This window comes from Salmo trutta, chromosome 31 (genome assembly GCF_901001165.1).
Source record: "Salmo trutta chromosome 31, fSalTru1.1, whole genome shotgun sequence".
Classification (NCBI taxonomy): Eukaryota; Metazoa; Chordata; class Actinopteri; order Salmoniformes; family Salmonidae; genus Salmo; species Salmo trutta.
The window spans coordinates 18,688,131-18,701,817 of NC_042987.1; the positions used below are offsets into that span (position 1 = coordinate 18,688,131).

General features: G+C 42.3%; 1 protein-coding gene across 3 annotated transcripts in view; it reads left to right on the top strand.

Moving 5' to 3' along the window:
* LOC115169675 (dipeptidyl aminopeptidase-like protein 6) overlaps positions 1-13,687 on the top strand; it is a 142,119-nt gene that overhangs the window by 113,277 nt on the left and 15,155 nt on the right. For all 3 annotated transcript variants that reach the window (XM_029725553.1, XM_029725551.1, XM_029725552.1), the window contains exons 7-8: positions 67-148; positions 4,093-4,213. In XM_029725553.1, the coding sequence (XP_029581413.1) occupies positions 67-148; positions 4,093-4,213 (203 nt within the window). The remainder of the gene's footprint in view (positions 1-66; positions 149-4,092; positions 4,214-13,687) is intronic.

Below are 13,687 nucleotides of genomic sequence, written 5' to 3' on the forward strand. Positions count from 1 at the left end.
AGACACGCACCCTGAAACAAACAAACACACACACACCGTGACAGAGTGTGTGTTGTATCTCCACAGGGAAACGTGGAGTCTGAATCCTCCTGAGGTACGGAACGCCCTCCTGCAGTATGCTGGATGGGGAGTCAAGGGCCAACAGTTGGTAAGAGACCCCACACACCTGTCTACTCACCTGTCTACACCCTCACTGTCTCACTGAAAAAGACACACATGTACTCCCGTATACCTCCATTACCAATATGCTCCAGCCTTGAACTTGAAACAAATGTTAGTCCAACTTTTTTAAGGCCTGCCAAAGGGAGAGTTGACAGACACCGTGATACACACCTCTATGCGTTCTCTTTCTACACCGCACCACTTTGGAGATGATGATGTCACAACCGTAGCGACGGTAAAGCAGGAAGCAGTCATTGTTGTTATTGAGTTGAAGGAGATAGGTTTTTCTAAAAATAGAAGTGTATCTCCTTGTTGTTTTCCCTGGTTAGTACAGTGCAGGTTCTCATTCACCTCACAAGAGCACTTTAGATTGGAGGACTACTTACAAAACAACAGTAATGGGCTGTATTCCCTTGTGTTTCTCCACCGACTATTACCTTTTACTGCAACTCTGTTGGTTGTTACCTTAGAGCTCTAATCATATAATTTGCCTAAATTAGTCTACTGACAAATTTAAAAGGGAAAAATATAAACATTTCAAGCTAGTAAAATATGAGATCTTGCCTGCCAAGGGAGAAAGCAGTCACATTTGCATATGGTTATAGATGGCCTGATTGGTTTCTTTTTGTTTTCATGTCAACAGTAGCTGCGTGTTTGGTTTATTGAAGAGCTGTGAACTGTCTGAGCGGATGTTTTTTCTCTCAGCTTGATCCAATGATACCAGGGTCGTTCCACCAATTCGGTGCCTTTTGAAAAGTGTAACTTGGTCCCACATTTTTTTTTTCACCTAATTTTAGCATTCTGTCATAAAGAGCACAATTTTCAACTTCATAAAAAACGAGTTATTCCAAAAAATGTAATACTATAGTAAGTACCTATTAGTGTAGGTGCCAAATAAAGTAACAGGGTTGACCATAACAGGGTTGACACCATAACAGGGTTGACTGTAACGGTTGACGATTTCATCTTAAATCTGCCATAAATCCCCATGTGACAGGGAGAATGGAAGCTTGTTTTGTGCAACAGGGAGTGGAAATTACTGGAAATTGTTATTTAAAACATGTGTAGCCTTTCTATCTATGGCTAACAGGGTTCACGTGTTATGCTCAACCACAAAACACCAGAAAATTTCCCCCAAAATTAGAACCAGCTCACCTGCTTTTACACTATGATTTGACTATTAGATGATCAATGTTTCATTTGATAAACACATTTTAAAAGGATTGGTTTCATCATAACAAAACGAGGGTTCGGTTCAAGTATCAGGGCTGACCTTAAAATGAGGGACAGACATAAATTAATCACAAATCACATGAAATAAATACTAAATAAATACTAATCTTCAGAAATGACTGTCAAAGAAACACAATACCTAGGGCTTTAGGGCAAAGTGGGTTAAAATCTTCCTAGAAGTCACAGAGGGTGCACATAGGAACATGTCAAAATGCTGAATTTTGGCACTTTAGCAAGTCTTTATTCATACAAAGAAATTGGATGTATTGAATTCTCCATGGTGTCTTTATTAAAGGGCACTTCATTTAGTATAACAGGCTTTTAAAAGTTGATATTGGTGCACAATTACTACTTAAAATATCAAAGAGACACAAAAGTCACCCAACAGTTATTGACCCACCAGTTATTGACCCACTAGTTATTCTTCTCCCGTTTATGGATGTAATGATTTTGCATAATAAAAACTGTCAGAATGGTCAGAATCATCCATTATACAGAATTACATCAAAACATGTGTATGTATGCCTGACTTGAGTGTAGTTTTGGCCCAGTGTGTATGTGTGTGTGTGTGTGTGTGTGTGTGTGCGTGTGTGTGTGTGTGTGTGTGTGTGTGTGTGTGTGTGTGTGTGTGTGTGTGTGTGTGTGTGTGTGTGTGTGTGTGTGTGTGTTTAACTATTCTTAAGGGGGCCAAAAATATATATAAACTGGGGACATTTTGTTAGTCCCCATGAGGTCAAATGCTATTTCTAGGGGGTTTAGGGTGAAGGTTAGAATTAGTGTTAGAATTACGTTAAGGGTTAGGATCTAGGGAAAGTTTATGGTTAGGAGCTAGGGTTAGGATTAGGGTTAAGGTTAGGTTTTTGGGTTAAGGTTAGGGTAAGAGTACTGGTAAGGGGTTAGGGAAAATAGGATTTTGAATGGGACTGAATTGTGTGTCCCCACAAGGTTAGCTGTACAAGAGTGTGTGTGTGTGTGTGTGTGTGTGTGTGCACTGGAGCATCGTGTGTGATCTGTGGAACCAGGAGACAGAGAAGCACCCTACTGTGATCATTAAGCCATGGGCAATTACTCTATCATGACAGAGCAATCAACTAGCTGGGTCCACACACAAACAAACACACAAACATACTGTACACACAGGAAGGCTTTCACATGCTCCACAGGTTTCTTTTGATGGTTCTACTTTCATCTCTTTTTACCTTTTTTTATCTTCTCTACTTTCATATTTTTTTTTATTTTTGTTTCTATCTTTGTTCCCAATCTTTTTCTTTTCATCTTATCCCTCATTGATATAATGAATGGTAACTGATTGAATGGGTCATAAAGTCAAGAGATACATTTCACCTTCAAGCTGGAAAATGTCCCTTTTTAATTCCCCGTCCACATCAACACTTGACTTTTAAACAAATACCAAGAATATGAAAGATAATCATCATCCCTCTCCCTGTGACTTAAAAAACAAAGGAGTCTATCTGAGTCTGAACTGTGTACTTCAAAGACATTGTTTCCCTCTCCCACCAACGCATGGTAAAGCTGCAGGAGAGGAGAGTGGATTGACGGTGGTGCCACACACCCAGCAGTAGTCTCTTCTTAAAGGAGAAGTTTTATTTTTTTACATCCAAATCCCAATTTTTGATGGAAATGGCATGTTACAGACACCTTTTTTTGTGATTTCACTTTTTGGGAAGGATCTTACCCCAAACAGCAAATCACTTCCTCATCCTCGTTGTGTATGGGGGCCCTGAAAAACATGAACAAAGGCTCCATAAACTCACAAACAAGTCCTTTTAGAAACGGTCTTTAGATGTTGTACACATGAAATTGTCATCCCAAACTTTATCCGCAATGTTATATTCCCTTTTGTGTGACTGGATGCGTCTCAATTTTCTGAACGTCCCCCTGTATCAGTTGAAAAAACAATGAATGGAAGTACAGTGTATATGGAGACTGTTAGTACCAAAAATAAGAGGTTAAATACATGTAGAAAATGATTACTAAAATGTTTCCCTATCTTTTCTCTCAGATATAGGACAGACACTTCAGAACATGTCCTTAAGATATTTTTTTAAGACTATCTGTTGTTCCAATCTGTTATTCAATGCGTTTGTATCTTTTCTCTCAGATATAGGACAGACACTTCAGAACATGTCCTTAAGATATTTTTTTAAGACTATCTGTTGTTCCAATCTGTTATTCAATGCGTTTGTATGGGCTAATAGCAGTAAGCCCCCCCCTCATCAAATCGTTTTTTATATGTATTTTTTGATACCTCAAGTGGTCTTAAAATTCCAAATCAAATGGCGAAATGATCCTTGGTATGACCTTCTTAAAACGATTCCATATATTGTAGCTTAGTAGAATCCCCCCACCCTCCCACAGCTTAGACAGGGCTTAGACTCTTATGGGGCTCTTCTGTGCATGGTGTGTGAGTGGAGATGTCTACAGGCTGGAGGATGAATGTTCTTTTTAGGACTGAGTGAATGTCACACTGTGATGAAGATTACCCAGGAGGAGTGTCAGTAAAAGTGTTTTTTATTGTGTGGAAAGGTACAATCTAGTAATTACAAGGCAACCGTAGTGTCAAGCTGAGAAGGCCGCATTTGAAACACGTCAAGAGGCAAATGCAAAATCCCTGAAATGCACAAAACTGTTATTTTGGAGGTACCATACCCAGCATCGTGTCCTTTCTTTCCCCAGATCTTTATCTTTGAGAACAACATCTACTACAGAGCGACAGTGGAGAGCAGAACCATTCGCCTGGTGTCCACAGGGAAGGAGCAAGTCGTCTTCAACGGCCTGAGTGACTGGCTGTATGAGGGTAGGAGAACTACAAATACATCTTCACTACTGTATACAGCTGAGCTATTCTAACAGAACTACAAATACCAGCAGGACAGAGAAGGCTTGTTAGTTACACCCCAGGATTACAGCAGTATCAAAACATAGGGCATGGAATCACAAAAAAACTCCACCTATTCTGTACAATGTTTTATCCTAACAAAAAATAGAGACAATTTTATTGTAGTTTTTTAAGATTAGTTTTCCCCTCTCCTCAGAGACAAAGGCTATCTATGGCTAGTGTTTGTAAGTAATAACATAAAGAGAAACATCTGGTTGTATTTCACTGTCTCCCTGTTCCCAGAGCTCTCCACACTAGTCTCTGTGTCTCTGTGTTTAGGCAATGTTCATTAACTCATGTCTACATCGCTGCAATCTCACTCTGCAACTGGTTGCCATCTACACTACTACTGTACCGCCATTTGTAATGTGGCCATTTGTAATGTGGTCATTTGTAATGTGGTCATTTGTGATGTGGTCATTTGTGATGTGGTCATTTGTGATGTGGTCATTTGTAATGTGGTCATTTGTAATGTGGTCATTTGTGATGTGGTCATTTGTAATGTGGTCATTTGTAATGTGGTCATTTGTGATGTGGTCATTTGTGATGTGGTCATTTGTAATGTGGTCATTTGTAATGTGGTCATTTGTGATGTGGTCATTTGTAATGTGGTCATTTGTAATGTGGTCATTTGTGATGTGGTCATTTGTGATGTGGTCATTTGTAATGTGGTCATTTGTAATGTGGTCATTTGTAATGAGGTAATTTGTAATGTGGTCATTTGTAATGTGGTCATTTGTGATGTGGTCATTTGTAATGAAGTCATTTGTAATGTGGCCATTTGTAATGAGGTCATTTGTAATGTGGCCATTTGTGATGTGGTCATTTGTGATGTGGTCATTTGTAATGAGGTCATTTGTAATGTGGCCATTTGTAATGTGGTCATTTGTGATGTGGTCATTTGTGATGTGGTCATTTGTAATGTGGTCATTTGTAATGTGGCCATTTGTAATGTGGTCATTTGTGATGTGGTCATTTGTGATGTGGTCATTTGGAAAATGTTCTGCTCAATACGGTATTAATTTCTCCATTTATTTATTTAAATTTTTTCCTCATTGATTTGTTTTGTTGGATGATGGTTTTACTTTCAATGTCACCCCTTATATTACTACATGGGATTGATATTTTTTATAGTGTTTTGACTGAGTTTTATAATAGCAGCCTTAGGCTCAAGGTGACTCTCTAGCAGTCACTGTAGTTCAACCACAGGGCATGGATCCCAAATCCGAAATCCGTGTTTTGAGAGGAGTATAAACCCATTATAACACACTTATATCCCCATCGGCCACTCTGGCACTATGTACGCCTACAGTAGCTGTTTTTGATAGTGTGCAGCTGGAAACCTTTCACAAGACTGGTATACAGTATCAAGCAGGATTAGCCATCAACTGTGTAATTAATGGTTACTGACTAAGCTCTCATAAAACATATTGGCTTTCATATTTGATTAGATTTCTAGATTGTAAACCCACAGTTAAGCTTACCTAATGCTATAATCCATTGTGTCGACCTAAGAGCGATATTAGATATACATTTTATTTATAGTGCGAATAGACAGCCACGTAGTTGCATAATATTTGTCTGCACTAGGTTTATGGAATGACTCCTGAACTGCAGGACCTGATCTCAGAGCAGCATCATCAGACCGGTGTGAGTGTGCGTGCGTGTGTGGCTGTCTGTACGGAATGGGTGTGCCCCTCTCCCTATCTTATCAGAGCAGAATGCTTGGTGTGAGGGTGATATAGTAGTGAGACAGGATAGGATTGTCATGCAGAGCAGAGAGAGTGCCACACAAAGCCGACAGCACTAGACGAGATGTGGATCTCGTCACAACACCCCCAGCGCTGATTTATCACTGTAGTGACAGGAAATGAGAAGTTGTCTGTATGTCTATGGGGTTATGTAATGCAATAGGAAGGGTGTTATTGAGTGGTGATGATGTGGCGACGTGTGCAGTGGATTGGAGCAACACTTCCTTTGATGGAGAATTCCGACCCGAGTTATGGACGTAATTCCCTTTTTATGCACTTTTCTCTCTATTTGTATTCTGACTAATGTTAACCAGACATGGAAGCAAACTGAAAATCATATCAACATGACATGAATTGCGGCCCCTTTTCCACAGTGAAGTAGGCTATAAATACCTGTGCCGTTATTCAGAATATTTATTGTGTGCCCTCATAACTTGCGTAGATGAAATTTGGAGACCCAAGCTATAGGCTTCTGTAGGGCCGAACCTGCCGAGTTGATGTATAGGCTTTAGAATGTTTTAATTATATGCCCGGGATTTTCACATTTTTATTTTACAGTTTGTATCATGTTAAATATTAGCCACTATCGGGAGCCACCATCAGTAATACCCACATACATTTATAACTGTCACGGGTGTCGTATGGATTTGACCAAAATGCAGCGGGAATGTGTATACTCATCTTCTTCTTTTCGGCAGAAAGAAGGAAAACCAAAACAAAACACACGTATACAAAAACAACGACGATAGACAGTCCTGTAAGGCTTACAGCTATACAAGGAACAACTACCCACAAAATCCCATAGAAAAAACACCCCTACTAAATAGGACCTTCAATTAGAGGCAACGAGGAACAGCTGCTTCCAATTGAAGGTCAACCCAACAAACACCACATAGAAATAGATATACTAGAACTAACATAGAAATAGACTAACAAGAACATAACCCAACAAACCCCGAAACACTCTAAACAAACACCCCTCTTAAAACAGAACATAGCCCAACAACCCCGAAACACTCTAAACAAACACACCCCTGCCACGTCCTGACCAAACTACAATAACAAATAACCCCTTATACTGGTCAGGACGTGACAATAACTGTCACTTTAGTGTTAGTTTCCTTACATTTTGCATCATTCCATTAGCCAGCAGCATACCACCCTGCATCCCACTGCTGGTTTGCCTCTGAAGCTAAGCAGGGTTGGCTCTGGTTGGTCCCTGGATGGGAGAATAGATTCTGCTGGAAGTGGTGTTGGAGGGCCAGTAGGAGACAACCTTTCCTCTGGTCTAAAGAAAATTATCCCAGGGCAGTTATTGGGGACATTGCACTGTGTAGGATGTTGTCTTTTGGATCGGGTGTCCTGAGTCTCAGTGGTCAATAAAGATCCCATGGCACTCGTCTTAAGAGTAGTAGTGTTCTGGCTAAATTCCCAATCTGGCCCTCTTACCATCATGGCCACCTAATCATCCCCAGCTTCCAATTGGCTCATTCATCCCCCTCCAGAACTATTCCCCAGGTTGTTGCTGTAAATGAGAATGTGTTATCATTATAGAACACAGACCATACGTAGCAGTTTAAACCTGGAGCCTGCCGCACGGTTCACAACGGCTGGACCGTACATTGTCATCACAGTTCCATGATTAGTGAGGTTGATTAGGGGAGATTTATAGGACTACTGTTCAACACCTATTGTACACGTTTCTCGCCTTCCAATATTTCATGGATTGAACAATTGAATATGGCAACTTTAAGGATGAATCAAACCACTGAATTTTTTATTCACCAATATGTTTAGTGTGTAAAGGCTCTCCAAACCGTTTAAAAAATATATATTCATAAATACTTTCTTAACCCTAAATAATATGCAAGATCAGAGTATTTTTTTATCTACCAATTGGTACTGAAAAGGAGACGAATATGTCTGTATTTAGACCGACATGCCTTTCTTTAATTAACCCCTAATATTCTGAACCGTTTTCTCCGTATATTCTAGTGAGTCTGTCGAGAAAAATTGTAACTAAAGGTACACCAAATTGTCTTTAGATAGGTTGGCTTTAGATAAATGTACTGTAAAACCTATTGACTGAAAACTCCAGGACAAAATATGCTACAAGACCATGGTGCTTGCCTACGGAGCTGTGATCTGATCAGGCCCTACACCCAAACAAGGGCACTGCGTTCATCCACCTCTGGCCTGCTCGCCTCCCTACCTCTGAGGAAGTACAGTTCCCGCTCAGCCCAGTCAAAACTGTTCGCTGCTCTGGCACCCCAATGGTGGAACAAACTCCCTCACGACGCCAGGACAGCGGAGTCAATCACCACCTTCCGGAGACACATGAAACCCCACCTCTTTAAGGAATACCTGGGATAGGATAAAGTAATCCTTCTAACCCCCCCCCCCCTTAAAAGATTTAGATGCACTATTGTAAAGTGGTTGTTCCACTGGATATCATAAGGTGAATGCACCAATTTGTAAGTCGCTCTGGATAAGAGCGTCTGCTAAATGACTTAAATGTAAATGTAAATGTAATGTTGGCCAGCAAATGGGAGGGTTCCAGCGGCTGAATTACATTTATTCAGCATGCGCAAGGGAACCACGCCTGCAAAGCTCATTACGCACCTGCATAAGTTAAGTTTGAATACCAACGACTGAAAAGTGCATAGGAAAGGTGTGCGTAGGAAGGTGTACATTTCCTAAGTCTGAATCAGGCCCATTATGCATATTGCTGTATTTTTACATGCAGTACATAAGCACTTCAGTCATGTTGTGTGAAATAACCACCACAGAGAGATGCCTCAGGTGTTACTGCATCTCTGGGAGATAGATTAGGGTTGTGGCTGGAGTTGGAACTAGGATTAGGTTTCTGGCTGGAGTTGGAGCTAGGATTAGGGTTGTGGCTGGAGTTGGAGCTAGGATTAGGTTTCTGGCTGGAGTTGGAGCTAGGATTAGGGTTGTGGCTGGAGTTGGAGCTAGGATTAGGTTTCTGGCTGGAGCTAGTTCTAGGGTTAGGGTTGTGGCTGGAGCTGGAGCTAGTTCTAGGGTTAGGGTTGTGGCTGGAGCTAGTTCTAGGGTTAGTGTTGTGGCTGGAGCTAGTTCTAGGGTTAGGGTTGTGGCTGGAGATGGAGCTAGTTCTAGGGTTAGGGTTGTGGCTGGAGCTAGTTCTAAGGTTAGGGTTGTGGCTGGAGCTAGTTCTAGGGTTAGCATTGTGGCAGGAGCTAGTTCTAGGGTTAGGGTTGTGGCTGGAGCTAGTTCTAGGGTTAGCATTGTGGCTGGAGCTAGTTCTAGGGTTAGGGTTGTGGCTGGAGCTATTTCTAGGGTTAGTGCTGTGCTGGAGCTAGTTCTAGGGTTAGTGTTGTGGCTGGAGCTAGTTCTAGGGTTAGCATTGTGGCTGGAGCTAGTTCTAGGGTTAGCATTGTGGCTGGAGCTAGTTCTAGGGTTAGGGTTGTGGCTGGAGCTAGTTCTAGGGTTAGCATTGTGGCTGGAGCTAGTTCTAGGGTTAGTGCTGTGGCTGGAGCTAGTTCTAGGGTTAGGGTTGTGGCTGGAGCTATTTCTAGGGTTAGTGCTGTGCTGGAGCTAGTTCTAGGGTTAGTGTTGTGGCTGGAGCTAGTTCCAGGGTTAGCATTGTGGCTGGAGCTATTTCTAGGGTTAGTGCTGTGCTGGAGCTAGTTCTAGGGTTAGGGTTGTGGCTGGAGCTAGTTCTAGGGTTAGGGTTGTGGCTGGAGCTAGTTCTAGGGTTAGGGTTGTGGCTGGAGCTAGTTCTAGGGTTAGGGTTGTGGCTGGAGCTAGTTCTAGGGTTAGTGCTGTGGCTGGAGCTAGTTTTAGGGTTAGTGCTGTGGCTGGAGCTAGTTCTAGGGTTAGGGTTATGGCTGGAGCTAGTTCTAGGGTTAGTGCTGTGGCTGGAGCTAGTTCTAGGATTAGGGTTGTGGCTGGAGCTAGTTCTAGGGTTAGTGCTGTGCTGGAGCTAGTTCTAGGGTTAGTGCTGTGGCTGGAGCTAGTTCTAGGGTTAGGGTTGTGGCTGGAGCTAGTTCTAGGGTTAGCATTGTGGCTGGAGTTAGTTCTAGGGTTAGCGTTGTGGCTGGAGCTAGTTCTAGGGTTAGGGTTATGGCTGGAGCTAGTTCTAGGGTTAGTGCTGTGGCTGGAGCTAGTTCTAGGATTAGGGTTGTGGCTGGAGCTAGTTCTAGGGTTAGTGTTGTGGCTGGAGCTAGTTCTAGGGTTAGTGCTGTGGCTGGAGCTAGTTCTAGGGTTAGGGTTGTGGCTGGAGCTAGTTCTAGGGTTAGCATTGTGGCTGGAGTTAGTTCTAGGGTTAGCATTGTGGCTGGAGCTAGTTCTAGGGTTAGTGTTGTGGCTGGAGCTAGTTCTAGGGTTAGGGTTGTGGCTGGAGCAAGTTCTAGGGTTAGTGTTGTGGCTGGAGCTAGTTCTAGGGTTAGGGTTGTGGCTGGAGCTAGTTCTAGGGTTAGTGTTGTGGCTGGAGCTAGTTCTAGGGTTAGCATTGTGGCTGGAGCTAGTTCTAGGGTTAGTGTTGTGGCTGGAGCTAGTTCTAGGGTTAGTGCTGTGGCTGGAGCTAGTTCTAGGGTTAGTGCTGTGGCTGGAGCTAGTTCTAGGGTTAGTGCTGTGGCTGGAGCTAGTTCTAGGGTTAGGGTTGTGGCTGGAGCTAGTTCTAGGGTTAGCATTGTGGCTGGAGTTAGTTCTAGGGTTAGCATTGTGGCTGGAGCTAGTTCTAGGGTTAGTGTTGTGGCTGGAGCTAGTTCTAGGGTTAGGGTTGTGGCTGGAGCTAGTTCTAGGGTTAGTGTTGTGGCTGGAGCTAGTTCTAGGGTTAGCATTGTGGCTGGAGCTAGTTCTAGGGTTAGTGTTGTGGCTGGAGCTAGTTCTAGGGTTAGTGCTGTGGCTGGAGCTAGTTCTAGGGTTAGTGCTGTGGCTGGAGCTAGTTCTAGGGTTAGTGCTGTGGCTGGAGCTAGTTCTAGGGTTAGGGTTGTGGCTGGAGCTAGTTCTAGGGTTAGGGTTGTGGCTGGAGCTAGTTCTAGGGTTAGTGTTGTGGCTGGAGCTAGTTCTAGGGTTAGGGTTGTGGCTGGAGCTAGTTCTAGGGTTAGTGTTGTGGCTGGAGCTAGTTCTAGGGTTAGTGCTGTGCTGGAGCTAGTTCTAGGGTTAGGGTTGTGGCTGGAGCTAGTTCTAGGGTTAGCATTGTGGCTGGAGCTAGTTCTAGGGTTAGTGCTGTGGCTGGAGCTAGTTCTAAGGTTAGTGCTGTGGCTGGAGCTAGTTCTAGGGTTAGTGCTGTGGCTGGAGATAGTTCTAGGGTTAGCATTGTGGCTGGAGCTGGAGCTAGGGTTAGCATTGTGGCTGGTGCTGTGAAATAATCTGTCTGTAAACAATTGTTGGAAAAAATACTTGTGTCATGCACAAAGTAGATGTCCTAACCGACTTGCCAAAAAAATAGTTTGTTTACAAGAAATGTGTGGAATGGTTGAAAAATGAGTTTTAATGACTCCAACCTAAGTTTATGTAAACTTCCGACTTCAACTGTACATGTAATAGTGCCAGACATGCACACAAACATATACAGTTGGCATTGCTGTTATGATTTTAGTTGTCCTTGATGTCTTGTTTTCATTTTTTTTATTGTTTGCTGTTTTCTTGTCTCTTTTTTCTCTTTAGTTAATTATCTTTGGTTAGGGTTAGGTTTAGGGTTGTTGGTGCATTGGGGGGTTTTTGGGTGTGGGGAATGGAATTAATTGTATTTTTTATTTTTATTTTTCTTCTGGGGGGGGACTGTGGGAGGGGTCTCGAATGGTTGAGGGACAGCTATTGGGGAACTGTGGGGGGGATCTTGGAGGGTTCGGGTTCACGTTCTTTTGGTCTGGTGGGAGATCTGTCAACGTGCCCTTGAATGGGAATCTGTTGGATGACTGGTATGGTGTAGTTGTTGAGCGGCTTCACTGCAAGTATATTGTATGTTTCGTATACTCAATTTAAAAAATATATAAAAAATGTAATAAAAAAAATATACCATGCTACTCCTCAACTCGGCATCAAAAACAATAACAACTAACAACAGCACGGGGGGGGGGGGGGGACGGACAATGCCGCTGTTTCCCCCCCTACTGCGTATTCCATATTCAAATTCTGCTTCCTATGGGGTGTGGCCAATTCGAATTCAAATCAAATTAAATAATTTTATTGGGATTAAAGAGCAAGTCACAACGCATTCCCTGCCATTCATACCCTGGTATGATCCATCATACATATGGTCTTTTATACAGCAGTCTCTTCTATGCAGCAATAGAAATCGTTGTATGTCTGCTGTCATACTGTACTGAACATTGTGTTGACCACTGTTCTTGAAAGCAGTCAATGAGTTATTTCATCATCCGTATCTCATTCTTACAGAGGGGAACGATGACTCGACATGGTTGTTCAATGTCCAATATACCCATCAATCACCACTCTCCCACTCACAATCTCTGTATGCTGGTCTTCATCATCCTTCGTAGACCATCCTCATTTTCTGTCAACTGATCAGAGAACCCACAGCCAAGGTCTTTGGAGTTGAGTCATTATTGTGTTTGTCTCAGGGAATGGTTGCTGCCTGTTTGAGCTATTTTTCTAATAGGAAACCTTCCTGGGAGGTCTATGTTGCCACCTGGTGGGCATTGGTGGATTATATTTTACTTTGTCCATTCATTTACGTAATTACTTCTCTTGTCCTTTTCGTTACCTCTGTTTTCAAATGACCTTTTGACATGCGCTCTTCACACCTGATGAATGATAAAGACATACGTTGACCCACAACATAATCTGATATTCTATCTGTCTGTATCGGTCTGGAACACTCCAACACGTCCTACTTAGCTATGAGTAATGGACCTCTCTCCTCCAGTACAGTAAATGGGTACCATAAATCAGATATAAGCCACAGCACATCTACTACATCAGCATCTGTTTTCACAGTGTTATGTATTCGATATCCTTTATCAGCACACACAGCTAATGAAGTTACTTCAGGATAGGATGACATGTACAGTTCAGTGTATCAGTCAACAACAGACTATTAGCTTTACTATTAACCAGTCCCTCCAGGATTTTGCCAGATTTCTTTGTGATTTCTGCGGCCAAGAATTCTTGATTTTGCGTCATTTTGTCTGAAATTCTGCGAAACATTTTGCAATAGTTTTTTTTCACGTTAATTGCAAAAGTGACTCCAAAATGATACAATACATTATTTACCATTAATTTCTATTGGGCACAATATAATCTGAAACACAACCGAAACAAACAGCAAATGCGTCCAACCAATTTTATATTCACAAGCTTGATGGAGTCATTGTGTGCTATAAATATGGAACCAAATACTTAACGTTTTATTACTTGAATAGACATAAGTGAATTTGTCACGATACTTTTGGTGCCCTAAAATGGGGGGACTACGCACAAAAGGTGCTGTAATTTCTAACTGGTTCACCCGATATGTTAGAGTTTTGGGCCAGTAACCGAAAGGTTGCTAGATTGAATCCCCGAGCTGACAAGGTAAAAATCTGTCGTTCTGTCCCTGAGCAAGGCAGTCAACCCACTGTTCCCAGGGCGCCGAAGACATGGATGTCGATTAAGGCAGCCCCCAGCATCTCTCTGATTCAGAGGTTGGAGGTTG